The sequence below is a fragment of the Gavialis gangeticus genome, unplaced genomic scaffold, assembly GCF_001723915.1.
Source record: "Gavialis gangeticus isolate Ggan-Ray unplaced genomic scaffold, GavGan_comp1, whole genome shotgun sequence".
In the NCBI taxonomy this organism is placed as follows: domain Eukaryota; kingdom Metazoa; phylum Chordata; order Crocodylia; family Gavialidae; genus Gavialis; species Gavialis gangeticus.
Window position 1 is genome coordinate 6,577,725 of NW_017729005.1, and position 16,305 is coordinate 6,594,029.

The window sequence follows — 16,305 nt, forward strand, 5'->3', positions numbered from 1 at the left end:
GCGCCGCCTGGGCTCCCGGGGCGGCGGGGCTGAGTCAAAGGAGATTTTCTGGCCGTCTCTGGAGCTTTATCCATCGCCTTTTTCAGTGTAATCGGGGCCGTTTTAGAGTTTCGGGGTGGGGGGGAGGTCCCTGAAGAAGTGGCCAGGCTGAGGCCCAACATGGAGGACGAGGGGGTAGGGGAGGTGGGGGATGGGCTGGGTGCAGTCAAACAATACGTTTATCTTTAGGCTTAAATATTTCACTCCTCCCTTGGCCCTGTCAGCATCCCAGTCCTAATGCTTGCAAACTTCAAGATCAGGTGGCAGCCTTGGGGCTGCTTGTACACTCTGCAGTGGATGTCTTGACTTATATAGAAGGATCCTGGGGGACTCTGGCTACTTGTTTCACTCTTGCAGAACTGCTGCCAGCAAAAAATCTCTCTTTTGCAACTTGCAAATGCTTGCAGTTATGTCTTCTGGTTAACTGCTCCAATCTGAGTTCTTATGATGCTGGGTTCAAGAATATAAGGCATCCTGGTGGTCCTCAGCTTCCTCTGAAACATCCCTGTGCCTCAGAACATCCTGTAAAAAGGAAATTTTTTAACCATGGGTGCAAGTGCAGGTTTTATGTCACTAGTTTCACCATGTGGTCTTGGGTTACACATGACAAAGTAACAGCCTAGTTTTGTTCTGGATGAATCCACACTTGAATGTCATATGCAGTGAACACATGGGGGTTGGAAAAAGGACCATGCTTGTATTGAGATGCCTTTCTCTGAGTAATGTAAACTTCCTTTTAATTGTCATGCATTTTTCTAGTAAAAGCTCTGCAAGTCTGCAATAAAAATGGCCTCCAATAAAACTACATTGGTAAGTTCATGCACACCTAAAATATTTAAGGATTTAACCAACCTATTTTTTTTTCAAAATTATAACTTGGCATCTCCATGTAAAAGATACATCCACATCTCCCCTCCCCAGCATTATTCTGACTAAAATCTCAGATCCAGAAAGTAAGGCTATGAGAAAGGACATTGAGTTTGGCTTTAAAAATCTGCCATCTAATGAGATGCATTAATTTTTTTTTAAAGGAGGACTCTACTCCATTTCAGCTGTCCAGTTGTCAACCAGAATAATAGTTAACCATTACCAGAAAACACTGAATTTTTTTAGCCTCCTTTCAGCACACCATATAATCCATTGCACATGTAAAAATAGCACGTAATTTTTCACTAGGAGTTTGGAACAAACTGCCAAAATCAAGCAATTTCTGAAATTAAATACCAATATAGAAAGGTAAGGTGATGGGGCATAGCTAGGGTTGCCACTGAAATTGTTTAATTGAACAACAAATCACTTGCATTTCATAACTGTGGAGGTTACCAAATGTCTACTTGACCTGGACAGTTTTCATGGTGGAATTGTGTGTTAAATTTACATGAAACTATCAAACGATGGACCACAAACTTGGAATTTAGGGCAAGCGGATGTCTCAGCAGTTCTGATGTCCACTCAGCAAATGACAGGACATGTTTGCAAAGGACAGAAGTGCATAAGCCTAGTGTTAAATATACCCAATAAGGGAAAAAGACAAACAGATCTATGTCCTTTGGAAAAGGAACAATTTTGTCTGTTGTGGGGAAAAATATGCTGTTAAGCTTATTACTACGCAGTTGACTATATTTTAGGTAAACTTGTAAATGCTTGCATCATCTTTTAAGTGCTGTGGTTTACTTACTCTAAGGAGTATTGCAACTGGATTCCAGTCATAATGCTTACAAATACTTAAGCTAAAGTTCTACATTTTCAGGTAGATACCAGTTCCCCAAATCCTTAACTTCAATAATGTGGTGTTAGATCTAAACACTCATTGGAGGGGAAACAGACCCTTTTTTCCTGACACTTGTATATATCTAAACCCCTATTACAATGTTACCTCAATGTTATAATCTTTCACTTTTATACAATGAAAAGGTGAGTGATTATATACTGAAGAAGGTATGTGTGTCTTCTGTGAATTTTGAATGTGAAAAAATTCAGGTTCGCTTTATGTGAATATGCTTAGGTTTTGGTGTAAAATGATGGGACCTAGAAGAGGTCAGATAGTTCTAGAGACATTTCTTCCTGTTGATTTCAAATGTCGCGTGTTTTTGTAGGTTGAGATGTGTATTACAGCATGCAACCACAGAACATGCCGCAATTTGAACTGAATAAGCAATTTTTTTGTGGGCCATATGGTATAAAATACACATTACAGAATTTAAAGAAGGTCAAGAAGAAAAGTTTGAAGATCTGCTTATCTATGGAGACGTACATAAATCTGTTACATCCGATAAAGATTTCCAAATACTTACTTTTATCATGCACTTGCTTCAAGTGTTTTGTTTTAGAAGTCTAGAAGATTTGATTCTTAAATTATAAGAGCAAGAAGAAGAATAATTTTCAGAGAATGGTGGGATGGGGAGATTTAGCCTGAAGAACTTCTTTCAAGAAATTATATGCACTTGTATGTCATATTTACAATAGCCTTGCCCAACATAACAATATGGTTACTGTTACAGAGCTATGAGCATCCTGCTGCACTTTCATCTCTATCATTTTTTATTTCTACTCTTTTTCACTATTTTTCATGTCTGTCTTTTCCTTCTGTAAGAGAGGCTAGACATATCCCTATTTTATTTCTCTTTGTTTCAGTCTTAGGTTACGTTCTTTGGACGCCAAGTAATTAGGTTGGATCACTTTAGACATGATTTCTGCATTCAAACATGCCCAGAACGTGCAAGGCAGTGCAAACATTTCTCATTTGAAGCTAGCTTCTTTAAACAGCACCTAATTTGCCCAAACAGCCCAAATACCACACTTTTTTTTGTATATTCACACTTAAACTCGCTATTTCAAGTCTTCACTTTCCTGTTTTATTTTGCTATACATACATTTAGGTTGTAGATGTGCTAAGTAGATATCTGAAATTGCTGATGTTAGAGGAAAGTTGATGAAAAGGAACACAAAGATCAGTGCCTTTTGGAAAGAAGACACTAATAACTTTAGTATCTTCAGTTATAGATGGTAGAAACGTGACTTTCTATCTGACAGACTTGATAGCATCCCGTACTTAAAAAAGAAAAAAACACCATGGAACAAAACCCTGGAAAGTATATAAAGCTTAATTAGTTTCATACCTGCTTCATTGCGTTCTCAGTATCTGTGTTAGTTACAGATAGCACAGCACTATGAGTAAAGCTATAACAACAGCCCTGGGTGTTTTGTTGGAAATCAGGTAAGAAAACAGTGCTGTCAGTCTTAAAGAAGTTTCTCACAGGACTGCAGTGTGGGAGCTGAAATGCTGTGTTACTGCCATTTTGAATACTCACTCAGCAAGAACATTTCCAAAATGGCAACCAAAATGCTGTATTTGGTCTCATGGAGCCCAAGGTGCTTAATGTGACAGTATTATAGACTTGTTTGGAGCCTTTTAAGGTTGTAAATGGGGAAATTTTGAAAAAAATACCGTGTCCTTTACATTTAATTGGGCCTTATTAAACTGGGAATGCTTGAGGATGATGTGGATGTAATTAATTTTAAGAGTTTAAATGATGCTATACAGTGTATCTTATGTAACATAAATTATCTAAAGTTTTAATTAGTAAAATTTTACATGTTACACATATTTAAGTGTAGCTGTTGTAGGATTGTGCAGTTATGTAACATCTGAATGCAAGTTGAGTTGGTACATGGGTAAGGATGTTTGGGATCTGCGGTTGTGGAATGCTACTTGGTCCGTGTCTTATGGAGAGCAGTTGTCTGCTGGGTATCTAACTTGATATGGCAACATGTCCTGAATTTTTATTTTTGGAGGGCGGGTTAATATTTAATCATTTTCAACTTTCTTTTCAAGCCAGAGTAGCATCCCCTTGCTGTTCTATGCCTCTCCTCATAATTCCCTTAACATTGTCATTCTTTGTATTTGTTCTTACGCTGTTCCTTTTGCACTGCCTTTTTGTGGGTGATAGTTATTTACTAGAATCTCTTGTTAATGGTCTAGGTGTTTGGCACTTGGGAAGGAGTGAAATGAGAATGAAATCCAGAGGGGAGAGGTGGTGTTGACTGCATAGACAAAAATATTTTGCCTTGTTAAGATGTAACACTGACCACTAGTATCTTCTTAAGTAACTTCCAAAAATCTTCAAATTACCTTCCCTGGTTCACTAATCTTATAGGCATTTGAGCTGTGTATAGCATGAAAAAGTTCATAAGTTCTTTTTCTAGTGAAGACATTTGGGCCTTGGCCATTTAAGTAACTATATGAAGCAAATTAATGGTAATAATCATGTATGCTTCTGAACTTCTTTTGTAGCACAAGATGGGAAAGAAACAGAATGGCAAAGGTAAAAAAGTTGAAGAGGCAGAGCCTGAAGAATTTGTTGTGGAAAAAGTCTTGGACAGACGTGTCGTAAATGGGAAGGTTGAATACTACTTGAAATGGAAAGGATTTACAGAGTAAGGCATTCCCAATGTGTATATCTTTGGATAGTACCTAAAATTTAGTAGGCAGACAAGGTTCTTTGGGAAAATCCAATATCTTATATTAGGCCAACTCAGATACTTGGAAACATTCTTCTTTGCAAGCTTTCGGGTACAGGTACCCTTTGTCAGGCTGAGAAGCATCTGCAGTTGGTCTTTGCTCTTCCTGGATGGAATAATAAGCCAGAGGCTGGTATGGATGTGAGATAGCCAGTCAGTGAAAATGTAAACTGGGGTAGTCTGTGGGTGAGAGATGGGTGGGGAGGGGAATGAATGTAGCTAGTAAATCGTAGAGAGGTGACTGGCTTTCTTGCGTGTACACTAGCCTCTGGCTTCTTTATTATTCAATCCAGGAAGAGCACAGGCTAACTGCAGACACTTCCTCAGCCTGATGAAGGGTACTTATACCTGAAAGCTTGCAAAGAATTTTTCCAAGTATTTGAGTTGGTCCAATAAAAGATATTGGATTTATCCAAAGAACCTTGTGTGCCTTTGTCCTTAGACCAACACGGCTACAACCTATGCCCCTAAAATTTAGTAGGTACTTTTCATTGTCCTTCCTATCAATGTAAGAGTAAATATGACATTATTCTAAATGAAAATGTTATTTAAACATGTAATGAAGAGGGATGTACTGCACGCTGAAGTCCCTTCTGATATTCGTTACACTTGTGCAAGCACTAGCACTTTAAAAGTCTTTTGACAGATGTTCATTTTAAGGCATGGTGGGATCTAAGCTGTGATTCCAATAAACATGCCGACTGCCTTGCCAGCAGGGGTTTTTATAGGTCCCTGTGAGCTGGGACATGTAAAGACCCCTTATGCCATTAAGCTGGGGAGCACACATGGTTTTCTAGGTCCTGGGGTCCCCAACGTGTTTGCTCCCTCCCCCAATAAAGGAGGGGGGTTGGAGGGGCAGGGTTAGTAGCAGTGGGGAGCCCAGTGCTCCTAACCACTTGCTCTGCCCAGGTCTCAGCCAGGGCAGGAGCCAAAATCCCATAGAGCCCAGCCTGGACCAGCCCCTGCTGGTCATCAGGGCAGGGGCCAGACTTCCACAGAGGCTAGGCCAGGCTTTGTGGGAGTTTGGCTCCTATGTGATTAGGGCAGGGGTGAAATACCTGTGCAGCCTGGCCTGGCCCAGCACCTGCATGATTAGGGCAGGGACCAAACTCCTGTGGAGGCCAGACTGGGCTCTGCATGAGTTTGTCCTCTGCCCCAGGTGGGACCTGGGCAGAGCAAGCGGCCAGCAGCACCAGGCTCCCTATTGCTACTAGCCCTGCCCTCCAACCCGTCTGTGTGATTGGGGCTGGGACCAAACTCCCACAGAGCCTGACCCAGCCTGGCCCCTCTATCTTTGGGGCAGGGGCAAAGCTCCTGTGGAGCCTGGCCTCTGTGTGACTGGGGCCTGAACCAAGCTCCCAGGGAGCCTGACGTAGCCTGGCCCCTGCCTCATCAGGGAAGGCTTCTGCAGAGCTTGGCCTCTGCCCCATCTGGGACCTGGGCAGAGCGAGGGCGCCAGCAGCGCACTGGGCTCCCAGCCACTACAAGCCCTGCCCCTCCAACCCTTGCTCCCAGCACAGTCCCAGCTCCTACAACAGCCACTTTGTGTGTGTACATGGGTATAAAGGTATGTTTTATTGCTTTATGGATCCTTTTTATATTATTAAATTGTCTGCCCCTCACACCTCATTTTCGTGTGATCCTGAAAATTTCAATGAATAAGAATGAAATGTTTAAACATAAATGTCAATTTTAACCATCAAAATTTTTTAAAAAATCTAATGCTGCCAAGTCTCTATATCTCTCTCTATATATCTATAGATAATGGGGGGGGGTGTAATAACCTGTGAATCCCTACAGAAGACTTGCAAAATGTCACCACTTGAGAGCAGATCATGCTTTAGCTGGAAATAAAACAATTTGTTGTATATACCTGGTCTAGCTTTTGAACATACACAGTTCTGTGCACATTCACATTATCTCAAGAAGTCATATTATGACTTAATTCTATTTCCTAGAGCAGGGGTTGGCAGTGTTTTTGGGCAGAGTGCAAAAAGCACCGACAACCTTGACTTATAAGATGTTGGCGTGCCAGGGCAGATCGGAGGGAAGCCACAAGGGGCCCAATCCTTGTCATGGCAACATAGCCCCAGCCCCTCCCTACTCTGCCATCTGCTCCAAGGCACACATGCTAAGCAAAATTTCATAGATGCATAGACATTAGGGCTGGAAGGGACCTCAGAAGATCATTGAGTCCAGCCCCCTGCCCCAGGGGCAGGAAGTCAGCTGGGGTCACAGGATCCCAGCAAGATAAATGTCTAATTGACGAGAATCCAGAGTAAGTGCTTGCACCACCTCTAGCAGCAGTCAGTTCCAGGTCTTAGGTCTGTTCCAGGTCTTCACATGCCATGCTCTGGCACCCATGCCAGGGGTTGCCTACTAGGGCTGTGCAAAGCTTCAGTCCCCAATTCAATTCGGCAGAGATTCAGCCCAATTCAGTGGCCGAATCTCCAAATTGAATCAGGAGATGCTTTAATCTCTCCGAATTGAATTGGAACTCTCTGAATTGATTCGGAGAGATTCAGAAAGATTCGGCGATATAGACACAGCTTTAAATGTTTTTTTTACATGCCTCAGTGTACCAAGCGGCTTGTGAATGCTGCAATGGTGGAGTGTCCCACAAGAGCATAGGGGGCTCCCCAGCACACTCGATAGCAGACCCAGAAGTGGACCCAGAAGCATTTCCAGATCCACCGGGGAGCACACTGGCACCACCACCTCCACCCCCCCAGGCTTGGTGACTGGTGCCTCCTGGGTCTGGAGGGGCGCCCGGGGGGGGGTGGGGGGCCGCTGCACACTTGGCAGTGGACCAGAAGTAATTCCGGTCCACTTCTGGGTTCACTGCCAAGCACAAGGGGGGGGGGGGCTGCGCTCCTGTGAGATGCTCCATCCACCCCAGCATGGCAGCATTCGTGAGCCATACCTGGTACCTCGAAGTATGTAGAAAAAACCCACTTAAAGCTGTGTCTGTGGCCAAATCACTGATTCTCCAAATCGGCATTGAATCTTCTGATTCAGATTCAGCTGAGTCAAATTGGGGACAGTGATCCAAATCCACTAATCAAATCACTGTCCCCAATTTGGGCCGAATCGAATAGAGCCCATTTCGCACACCCCTATTGCCTACCCCTCTTCTAGAGTTTATATCATGTCAAAATGTATGGAACGGTAACCTGTGTAGTCTGAATATTTACAGGACCTGCCTGATGATAGGAAAGCATCTTTCAGTAACTGGAAATGTCTTGGGGATTCAGTCTTTGGGTGGTGTTCAGTGCTGTTTAAGCAGTTGGTGTCTAGGGACTTCTGAGTTGGCACTTAACTGGTGGGGAGAAGCAGTTAATACACTTGGAAGTTAAGTAACAGAGCTGAGCATACACATAGTTACCTAATTTGTTTGCATGGTTTTATGTCCAGGTTTTTCCAAGGTGTTTAAGTAAAAGTGAACATATTTAAATGCAGTAGCCAGGGTTTTTTTTTAAAGCCTTCAGTCATCTTATAGGAGCAAATATGGCTGCTTGATTTGTATCTTCAGTTTGAACTGCAGTTGGTCCATTGCAGTAATGGAGTCTTTCATGAACTTTCATGTACGTTTCATACTTTCATCTGTTTCAGTGCTGACAACACATGGGAACCTGAAGAAAACTTAGATTGTCCAGAGTTAATTGAAGCTTTTCTAAACTCTCAGAAAGCTGGTAAAGAAAAAACTGATGGTGCCAAAAGAAAATCTTTATCAGATAGTGAGTCTGACGACAGTAAATCAAAGAAAAAAAGGGATTCTGTAAGTATATGTTCTTGCGCTAAATATATTTTTCTTTATATTTTTTAAGGCGCCAGGTCAGAGCAGTAGATCAGTAAGTCTTCGTTGCCTACAAGGAACAACATTGGTTTAGAATGATTAGTTAAAAACAGAATAAGAAAACACCAGGAACCATGTGATGTGTAGTGTTTAACAAGCGTAATATTGGCAAAAGAAAAGGCTCAGTCTTTTTGGATGTGTCAACACAGTGAGGTAAAGGAAGTCAGTTCGCATCGTTCATTTAGTCTTTTCACAGGTCTACAAAAGCTAAATAATTATGGATCAAAAATGGCTTGGAAGATAAAATGAAAAGGGGGTTAAATGATCAATTTGCATCGTGACAGAAAGTTAACAGTGGGGAATCCCAAAGTTCTAAACTAAGGTATCATGCTTTGAAACAAATGGTAGGATTGCAAAAATTGCAGATTATGCAGGTCATTTAGTTCATTCAGTCAGGTCCAGCAAGATCTAAACAGTTCAGGTAAATGGACAGCATGGCAGCAGTAAGTGAAGTGTTGATGTATGCAAAATAGGGTATTTGTAGTGGCTGGAGAAATTAAAATCCCTACAAACTTTTAAATTGGATGTAGTGATTCAGAAAAGGACTTGGGTGTCATTGTAGACAGCTCAGTAGAGACGTACAGCTGTTTTCAGAAAGCTAAGAAGTTCTGACAGGAGTGGCCACAGCATCAGGTAGGGTAGAAAGCAGAGCCACAGATCAGGCCCAGGGAAGGGAGAAGAAGGCAGAGCAGCAGATTGGATGGAGAAAAGGAATCAGTGGCACTTAAGGGCTAGCTTGTGGCACACCTGCCTTAAAGGTTTGCCCCCATTTCTCTTAAGACATAAGGACCAGGTGATGGGTGATATAAAGAATATTATAATGACTGCATAGTTCTGTCGTGTGGTCGGTTCTGCAGCATTACAACGTTCAGAAAAGGGTAGCAGGAATAATCAGAATTGAGTGCCTTGGGTTTAATTGGTTTCAGGTTTGTATCTTGCTTTCTGTGAACAAATGGTTTCTAGCTCAAAAAAAATTTAGTGATGCTCCTAAATTCAGGAAATAGTTGCCAATGACTTTGCCCACTGGTAAGTGGCTGAACTAAGGAGCTGAGATGTGAAAGTCATGGAACGTTGCATTTACCATAGAAAGATGCTACTTGCTTTATTTACATGTTTTTTCAAGGCAAATGTTTGTAATAAATACTTTTCTTTACTAAATAACACTCATGAAATAGTTTGTCTGATGTGCAGCCATGAGAGAAGAAATTTTGGCGTGATCTAATCTTTAATTCAGCACATTAAGCAAGTGTCATTTAGCATAAACTTTAAACTAAATAGGACTTTTTTTAATAGGTTGATAAACCAAGAGGGTTTGCAAGGGGTCTTGATCCTGAACGAATAATTGGAGCAACAGATAGCAGTGGAGAACTTATGTTTCTTATGAAGTGGTAAGTGATTTAAAGCTGTGATTCGAAGTGTTTAAGCTAGTGAAATAGCAATCACTCTTGGAATGAAATATGAACATTAATAGTATATTTTAGTTTTTTTGTGTAGTTTTTTTGTTTGCTTTGTTTTGATAGTAATATGGTTGTTTGCTATATGGAATACTTACTCTAAATGTGACTAAAGCTGCATTTGAGAGGACCTGTCCTGAACAAATAATAAAAATAAAATTGACCAATGAAATATTAGTAATAAAAAATAGACCAGGATATACTGTATATGTGTGGGGAGGAGAGGATGTGTGTATAGGAATGATAGCTTTTTATAACTTCTATGGTAAAGACTTTGCGGAATGACCAAAAAAATACTAGTCTATCACTTGGCATGTTGAGACCATTAAAGATTGGTTCTTTAGAAGGTTCTTCCTTTTCATTTTACTCTAAAGTCTTAGATAGAACTATTCCAAGTGTTACATTCATACTATAAAATGCTGAAACAGATCATTCTACAATAATAAAATGGAAGAAATGAAGTTCTAATCTTTCTTTTAGTTATTCTACTTTGTAGCTAGTTACTTCATAACTTATTACAGATAGCAAACATGTATGCAAACTTTGTAGGTACATAACAGGCATGTAAAATCAACATAAGCTTTAAAAGCACAAGAGTCGGAACCACTTCAGTCTTGCATGTTTGGTTTTGTTGTCCTTCACCCCTATTGACCTGCTTGGCTGCAGTCTGGAAGGTAGTTTCACTACATTACATTTAAGTTGCATTGAGTTGATATGTTAAGGTCATTCTGTGCAAGTCTGGCAGTCAAAGTCTGATGCTGCCTGAAGTTTAATCATATAATTAAAGAATAATACATTGTCAAATGCATAAAGTACATTGTTGTGTAGTCATTTTTTCTCCATATATGTTCTCTTTTCTGTTTGAGATGCTTTTTAGGAAATTGTTTCTGTAAAACACCAAGTTGGTAGAGAATGGTGACAATGTTTAATTAAATTAATGACTCAAAATTATTAACTAGTTAATATCCTTTTAAGTGTTTGAGCTGTAGAAGGAAAGCTGCTGAATTTAAATTTGTGGCTTTACTTTCTGACATCCATTAATTCTTATTATAATACCAAGTTCAAGTACATCTTTTCTAGTACTTGTCAACTATTTTATAAAAGTCAGGATTTTTTTTTCCCTTTCTATAATAGGAAAGACTCGGATGAGGCAGATTTGGTACTGGCCAAAGAAGCCAATGTGAAGTGTCCTCAGATTGTAATCGCTTTTTATGAAGAACGGCTAACTTGGCATTCATGTCCGGAAGATGAAGCACAATAATTGTTTGCATTGCTTTTTTATATATATGAATATTGAAACCTGATTTTGATTTTATTTGATTTATTAGCAATGTGAGAAGCATACATTCTAATGAAAATCAAGTTTGATATTTTTTGGAGTAGTGTGTTTTGCATCAACAGCAAGTAAATAAAGGCTTTCTGCAACTTCATTTATCACAGGAGAGCATTTGATACTACTACTTCCTCCACATTAGGTAACAGCTTTTATAAACCTTCATACACCTCCATAGTTATTACTGAGTCATAACAAATGTTTAAACAAAAACTTACCAATGTTTTGTAGTCTTCTATATTATTGATGTGCATGTATCTTCTTTATCTCTAGCTAGCCCCTTTAAACTTGTAGAACCATTCTTTTTAGTATTTGGGATTACTTGGTCTGGAAGAGGCCAGATAAAAACTAACTTTGTAGTAATTTGAATGTTATCAGACTGTATATTGTTTACTTTATTGTAAATACTGGTGAACAGTGGTCAATAAAATAGTTTTATATTCTTCCTTTATACTGACAGGAACTGACTTTTTTGGAACTGGTATAATTAGGGACCTACCTAATTTGTAGGTGCTGTTTCCTGATTTTGCAGGCAGAATGTGTGCCCGGGCAGCCATTTTACTGGCAGAGCATGGTGGCCCCCCCTCAATATCCCTGATTGGCTGAGGAGCCCTGGTGGCTCTGCCCTTTGCCACTGATTAGCTGTGAGGGCTGTGTCATGCTGCCCTGCCCTTGTTGCCAATAGGTGGATGGGTGGGGCCATATGACAGACAGCCATTGCAGCCAATGGGGGAGGGAAGGCAGCCATCTTGTGGGCAGTCCTTCAGCTAAGCAGTCCAACCTCCTTCTTCTCCACCCCAGTAGACTTCCACAGTGTGCTGAGGACTGTTGGCTCCCTCTGGGGAGCCAGTGATTTATTTTTGGTAATGTTTTTTTTCCCCCCCCCCCATGGGCATTGCCCAGATTTTGTGAAATCTGTGAAACTGCGAATTCGGTAGGTCCCTAGGTATAATGTTCTTGAACTTACAGCAAAAGTTAGTGTTTCAGTGCATAAAAGTGTCAGAGAATAGACTTTTATTCCTTTTTCTTTTTAAACAAATGCTGAGTATTGTGGAGGTGTAGTGTTTCATATATAATCAAGTGTTTTGCTGAGCAAGAGACCAAGTCCTGAAATGAGAAACTAAGGGGGGAGGGGTGGTTAGAGCTGGATAATGGTTTTTCTCACTTTCAAAGGTTGCCATCCTTTTTCCAACTCCTTTCTCCTGTTTCAGCACTCTTCTACCATATTTTCAGTCATCTATATTCAGTGTATTCAAGCCCCACCTACATGTGTTCTCTGAAGAACCACTCTGTATGCACATCAGTATATTCCTGCTACTTCCTTTTTGGTCCCTTTCCACATTTACCTGTTTCTTATACCAGGCTGTCTCCTGAAAGCACAAGTAGTCATTAAGCTTCCCTGAGCCAGCTTGGTTTCTCTCTCTGTATGGGAACAGTGGGAAATAGTGGTCATTCTTGTCTGTGTGCGCCTCCTCACTGGCTAAAGGGGAAAGTTTTCATGTATTCTTTGGACCAAAGGTAACCTTTGTTTGGCTTTCACCTTACTGAGGAAAAATGGGAAACAGTAGCCATTTTGAAAGCGCAGGCTTTTTTTGCTTTATGTACTTGGAAACTTCTAGTTTTTGCTGGAGTAAAATTATGAAAGAGATTTTTTTATTGATTTTAAGCAAAAGGCTATTTGTACCAAACTCCTTACCATTTTGATATAGACCATAGGTGAAAATGTACTATAGATTGGTTTTAGACAGGTTGAATTTCAAATCCTTTCTCCTCCTTATGAAAAAATAAAGAGCTACACAGAATATAAATTAGTAAAACTATAACATCATAGCAAAATGCCACCTGTGCCGCTTGTATTATGATATCCCAAATCAAACCTTTTGATTAAGTTTCAACCATAATTTATGTGAAATAATTACCAGGACATTGAAACAAGGCCCAGAATAACTTAAAAGACTTCAGGCATTATACTGCAGAGAAGGATCCTGGTGATACAGTGGGCTGTAAGCTGAACATGAGCCAACTGTGTGCTGTTTTGTGCACTAAAAAAGCAGCAGCCAACAGCATACTGGTTTGTACTAAAGGGTACTGCTTGCAAGTCAAGGGAAGGGATTCTTCCCCTCTAGCATTGGTGAGGCCTCACCTGGAGTACAGCTTCTAGTTTTGGGCTACTGTTGACAGATAGGAAAAGTGTTCAGTGCAGAGCAATAAAAAAAATGATCAGAAACCAGGAAGGATGACTTATGCGGAAAGGCTAAAAGTACTAAGGTTATTTAGTCTGGAGAAGAGAAGACAAATGGGATTTGATAATTAGAGGATTAGAGATGGGCTTTTCTCTGTAGGCATAGAGGACAGGACTAGGAGCAGTGGCTTCACACTGGAGCAAGGAAAATTTAGGTTGGAGATTAGGAGAAACTTTCTGACTATAAGGGAGGTCAAGGATTGGAACAGGATATGTAGAGAAATTGTGGAATCTGTGTTCTTAAACATTTTCAGGAGCAAGTTGGACAGATGTTTAGCTCCAGGGTTTTAATTTGAGACAATCCTGCTTTGAGGTAGAGGTTGGACTAAATGACCTTGCAAGGTCCTTTCCAACCCTGCCTACCTATGATCCTCAACTATCTTCATTTGGAAATACCTCGGAAAAGAAACAAGTCTTTATGGTATGCATACCACTAGTGGTAGGCAGACAACCTGTCAGTGTTAACAGATTTATTATAATTACTTTATATGATGAAAAATGGCTGGAGGTAGTTATGGTTGTATTGTTTTAAATTGGTGGTGTACAGTCTGTCAGTTTGGGAACCACTGGAATATTATGAAAGTCACTAAATGGGTTCTGATGAATTAAGTATGAAAAGAACCAAATGTGTGTTTAAAGGGGGTTTTTTTGGATTTGTTTTTGTTCTCTTACGTAGGTGGTCACACAGGTGTTTTTCTTTTTATTTATTTTTTTAATAAAAAAAAAATAAAATAAGCCTGGACTTAATTCTAACTTTAGGAGTTAGGAGGCATTTACATCAGTGTACACATAGTTTGTTAACATTTAAATAAAACTTAATATCGCTGTGGTTATGCTAATCCTTTAAATTGTATTTCTATTCTGTAATATGCTTCCATGCAAATCTTTAGCACTTTGTCGTTTTTTCATTTGTTTTTGTTCCTTCTGTCACAGATGGTTGAGATCCTGCTGGTGGAGACTTGCCTGACTGCTCTGAGGGGATCCATTCACTGAATCCCATGTGATCATACAATGCTGTGTCTGGGGAAAGTTTAGGTTCTTTCCTGGTTCTGGGCAGTGGGGGGCCCCTTGCTCTTATTTGCACTAGTTTCAGAATATAGCCATCTGCCCTAGCCCTGATTGGGCCTCTTGCCCATTTTCAAGATTCCTGGCAGGATGCAAGTGTTTTGCTTCACTGTTTTGGTCCTTACCTGATTGCCTTAATGTGGGGGTGTCAGACTAACCCCAGTCCTCCAGGCTGCTCCCACTGTGGTTATGTCCAGATGTAGCCTATGAAGAACCTTGTGGATTAGATCTGGACCACAGACCAGATACAGACATGGCAGCAGTGCAATGTCCAGATGTTAACACAGCTGTCAGTGACCCCTTGCTGCTGACATGCATCTCCAACGGGGCTTCATAGCCCAGACTTCAGTGGCAGGCCCTGCCTCTGAATTTCCTGCTCCTCTGGGGCCAGATGAATTCCCACACCTCAGATGACATAGGTCTGCAGGCCAAATCTGGCTCTCAGGTCACATGTTTGACATGTCTTATTGTTTAACACACACTCTCTCTCTCTCTCTCTCTCTCTCTCTCTCTGAAATACCAAATATAAGAAGTAAAGATCTAGGCAAAAATAGTAAACTTACATGCATTTCCCTGCCTCAGTTTCATCACTGTTTTGGAGGGTTCCCTAGGCTGAGTTCAGGCTTCTCATGTTCCGGATCCTTCTGTAGGTCACGGTTTGTCTTTGGACCAGGGAGAATATCCATCATAGCTCACCACCTCTGACCTTGACACTGTTGGACTGGTATTAAAATCTAGTCAAATATTTAATTATCAAGCAAGCTGCTTTGACTTAAAATAACTGTTATTTTTTTGTTTTACAATCCTTCCTAGCAAAATATTGATCCTCGCTGGTCAGTAACCATTACAATGGGTGGATTTGATTCTATGCCGAGCTTTCCTATTAAATTACATATTATTATTTCTACCCAGGAAGACATGCTGCCCATAATTTAAGCAGTTACACAATTCAACAAATATATGTTTATTCATTCTTAATTCTATTTTTTATATTTTATGATTGATCAGTAGACCATGATAACTGACATAGGATCATAGGGAATATAGAACTGGAAGAGACTTCCTGAGGTCATTAGTCTAGTTTCCTGCTCAGAGCAGGATGACTGTAAATTAAACCATCCTGGTCAAGTGTCTATCTTGCCAACTTGAAAATTTTGCAACTTCCCAAGGTAGCCCGTTAAAGTGTTTGGGATAAAATTCCTTAGATCCCATTGTACGTCTGCTGGCACTTGAAGAATCCAACACTGGGGAGCAGCTCCCTCATACTGGGTTGTCCACATGCCCTTTAAACTTGCTTGCATATGGGGACTTAGGTTAAGGAAGAGATTTCCTGATCCCAGGTTCCCCATACACCCAGACTTCTAAAACGCACACATGCAGCCCAGTTGCACACATCCCCTCTAAACTGCAGCACATGAGGATCTCCATATCTGGGAAGCAGCTCCTCCTGTGCCCTGAACACCAGGAACTAAGTGGGTGTATGGGAGAGCAGTTCCCTGCATGCCCTTTAAATGAAGTGATTTGCCACACATTAAAATTATTGTGAGGTGCTTCCACATCAGAAAGTAGTTGCTGATTTTAGTAGGGAACTTTTTTGAAGCAGATCTGCCTAACTGCCATCAAAAGTAAACTTGCTGATCAGCAAGCACTTAATGTGACCCAGCCATTCCTTAATAATAAATACAAACCCTCTCAACAGATCTTTACTGCCACAACAATCAACATTCTCCACAGCAAAACCATGGATCATGTGTGTGTCTGTCCCAGAATGTGGTATACCTTATTCAGTGCACTA

At 40.6% G+C, this 16,305-nt stretch overlaps 1 protein-coding gene across 2 annotated transcripts; it reads left to right on the forward strand.

Moving 5' to 3' along the window:
• The first annotated feature begins 201 nt into the window (after window positions 1-201).
• Window positions 202-11,654, forward strand: CBX3 (chromobox 3). Of its 2 annotated transcripts, none has more exons than XM_019508618.1 (5): window positions 202-849; window positions 4,334-4,476; window positions 8,173-8,338; window positions 9,710-9,804; window positions 11,005-11,654. In XM_019508618.1, exons 1-5 carry the CDS (start codon window positions 826-828, stop codon window positions 11,129-11,131), a joined length of 555 nt encoding a protein of 184 aa, XP_019364163.1. In that variant the 5' UTR covers window positions 202-825; the 3' UTR covers window positions 11,132-11,654. The 2 variants fall into 2 exon arrangements, with proteins under 2 accessions (XP_019364163.1, XP_019364162.1); XM_019508617.1 differs by lacking the exon at window positions 202-849 and adding an exon at window positions 1,439-1,977.
• Window positions 11,655-16,305: the final 4,651 nt, after the last annotated feature.

Coding starts and splice junctions, on each gene's coding strand:
- CBX3 (XM_019508617.1), top strand. CDS start 1,909: ATGTTACCTCAATGTTATAATCTTTCACTTTTATACAATGAAAAGGTG. Junction 4,477..8,172: donor AAATGGAAAGGATTTACAGA/GTAAGGCATTCC, acceptor CATCTGTTTCAG/TGCTGACAACACATGGGAAC. Junction 9,805..11,004: donor CTTATGTTTCTTATGAAGTG/GTAAGTGATTTA, acceptor TTTCTATAATAG/GAAAGACTCGGATGAGGCAG.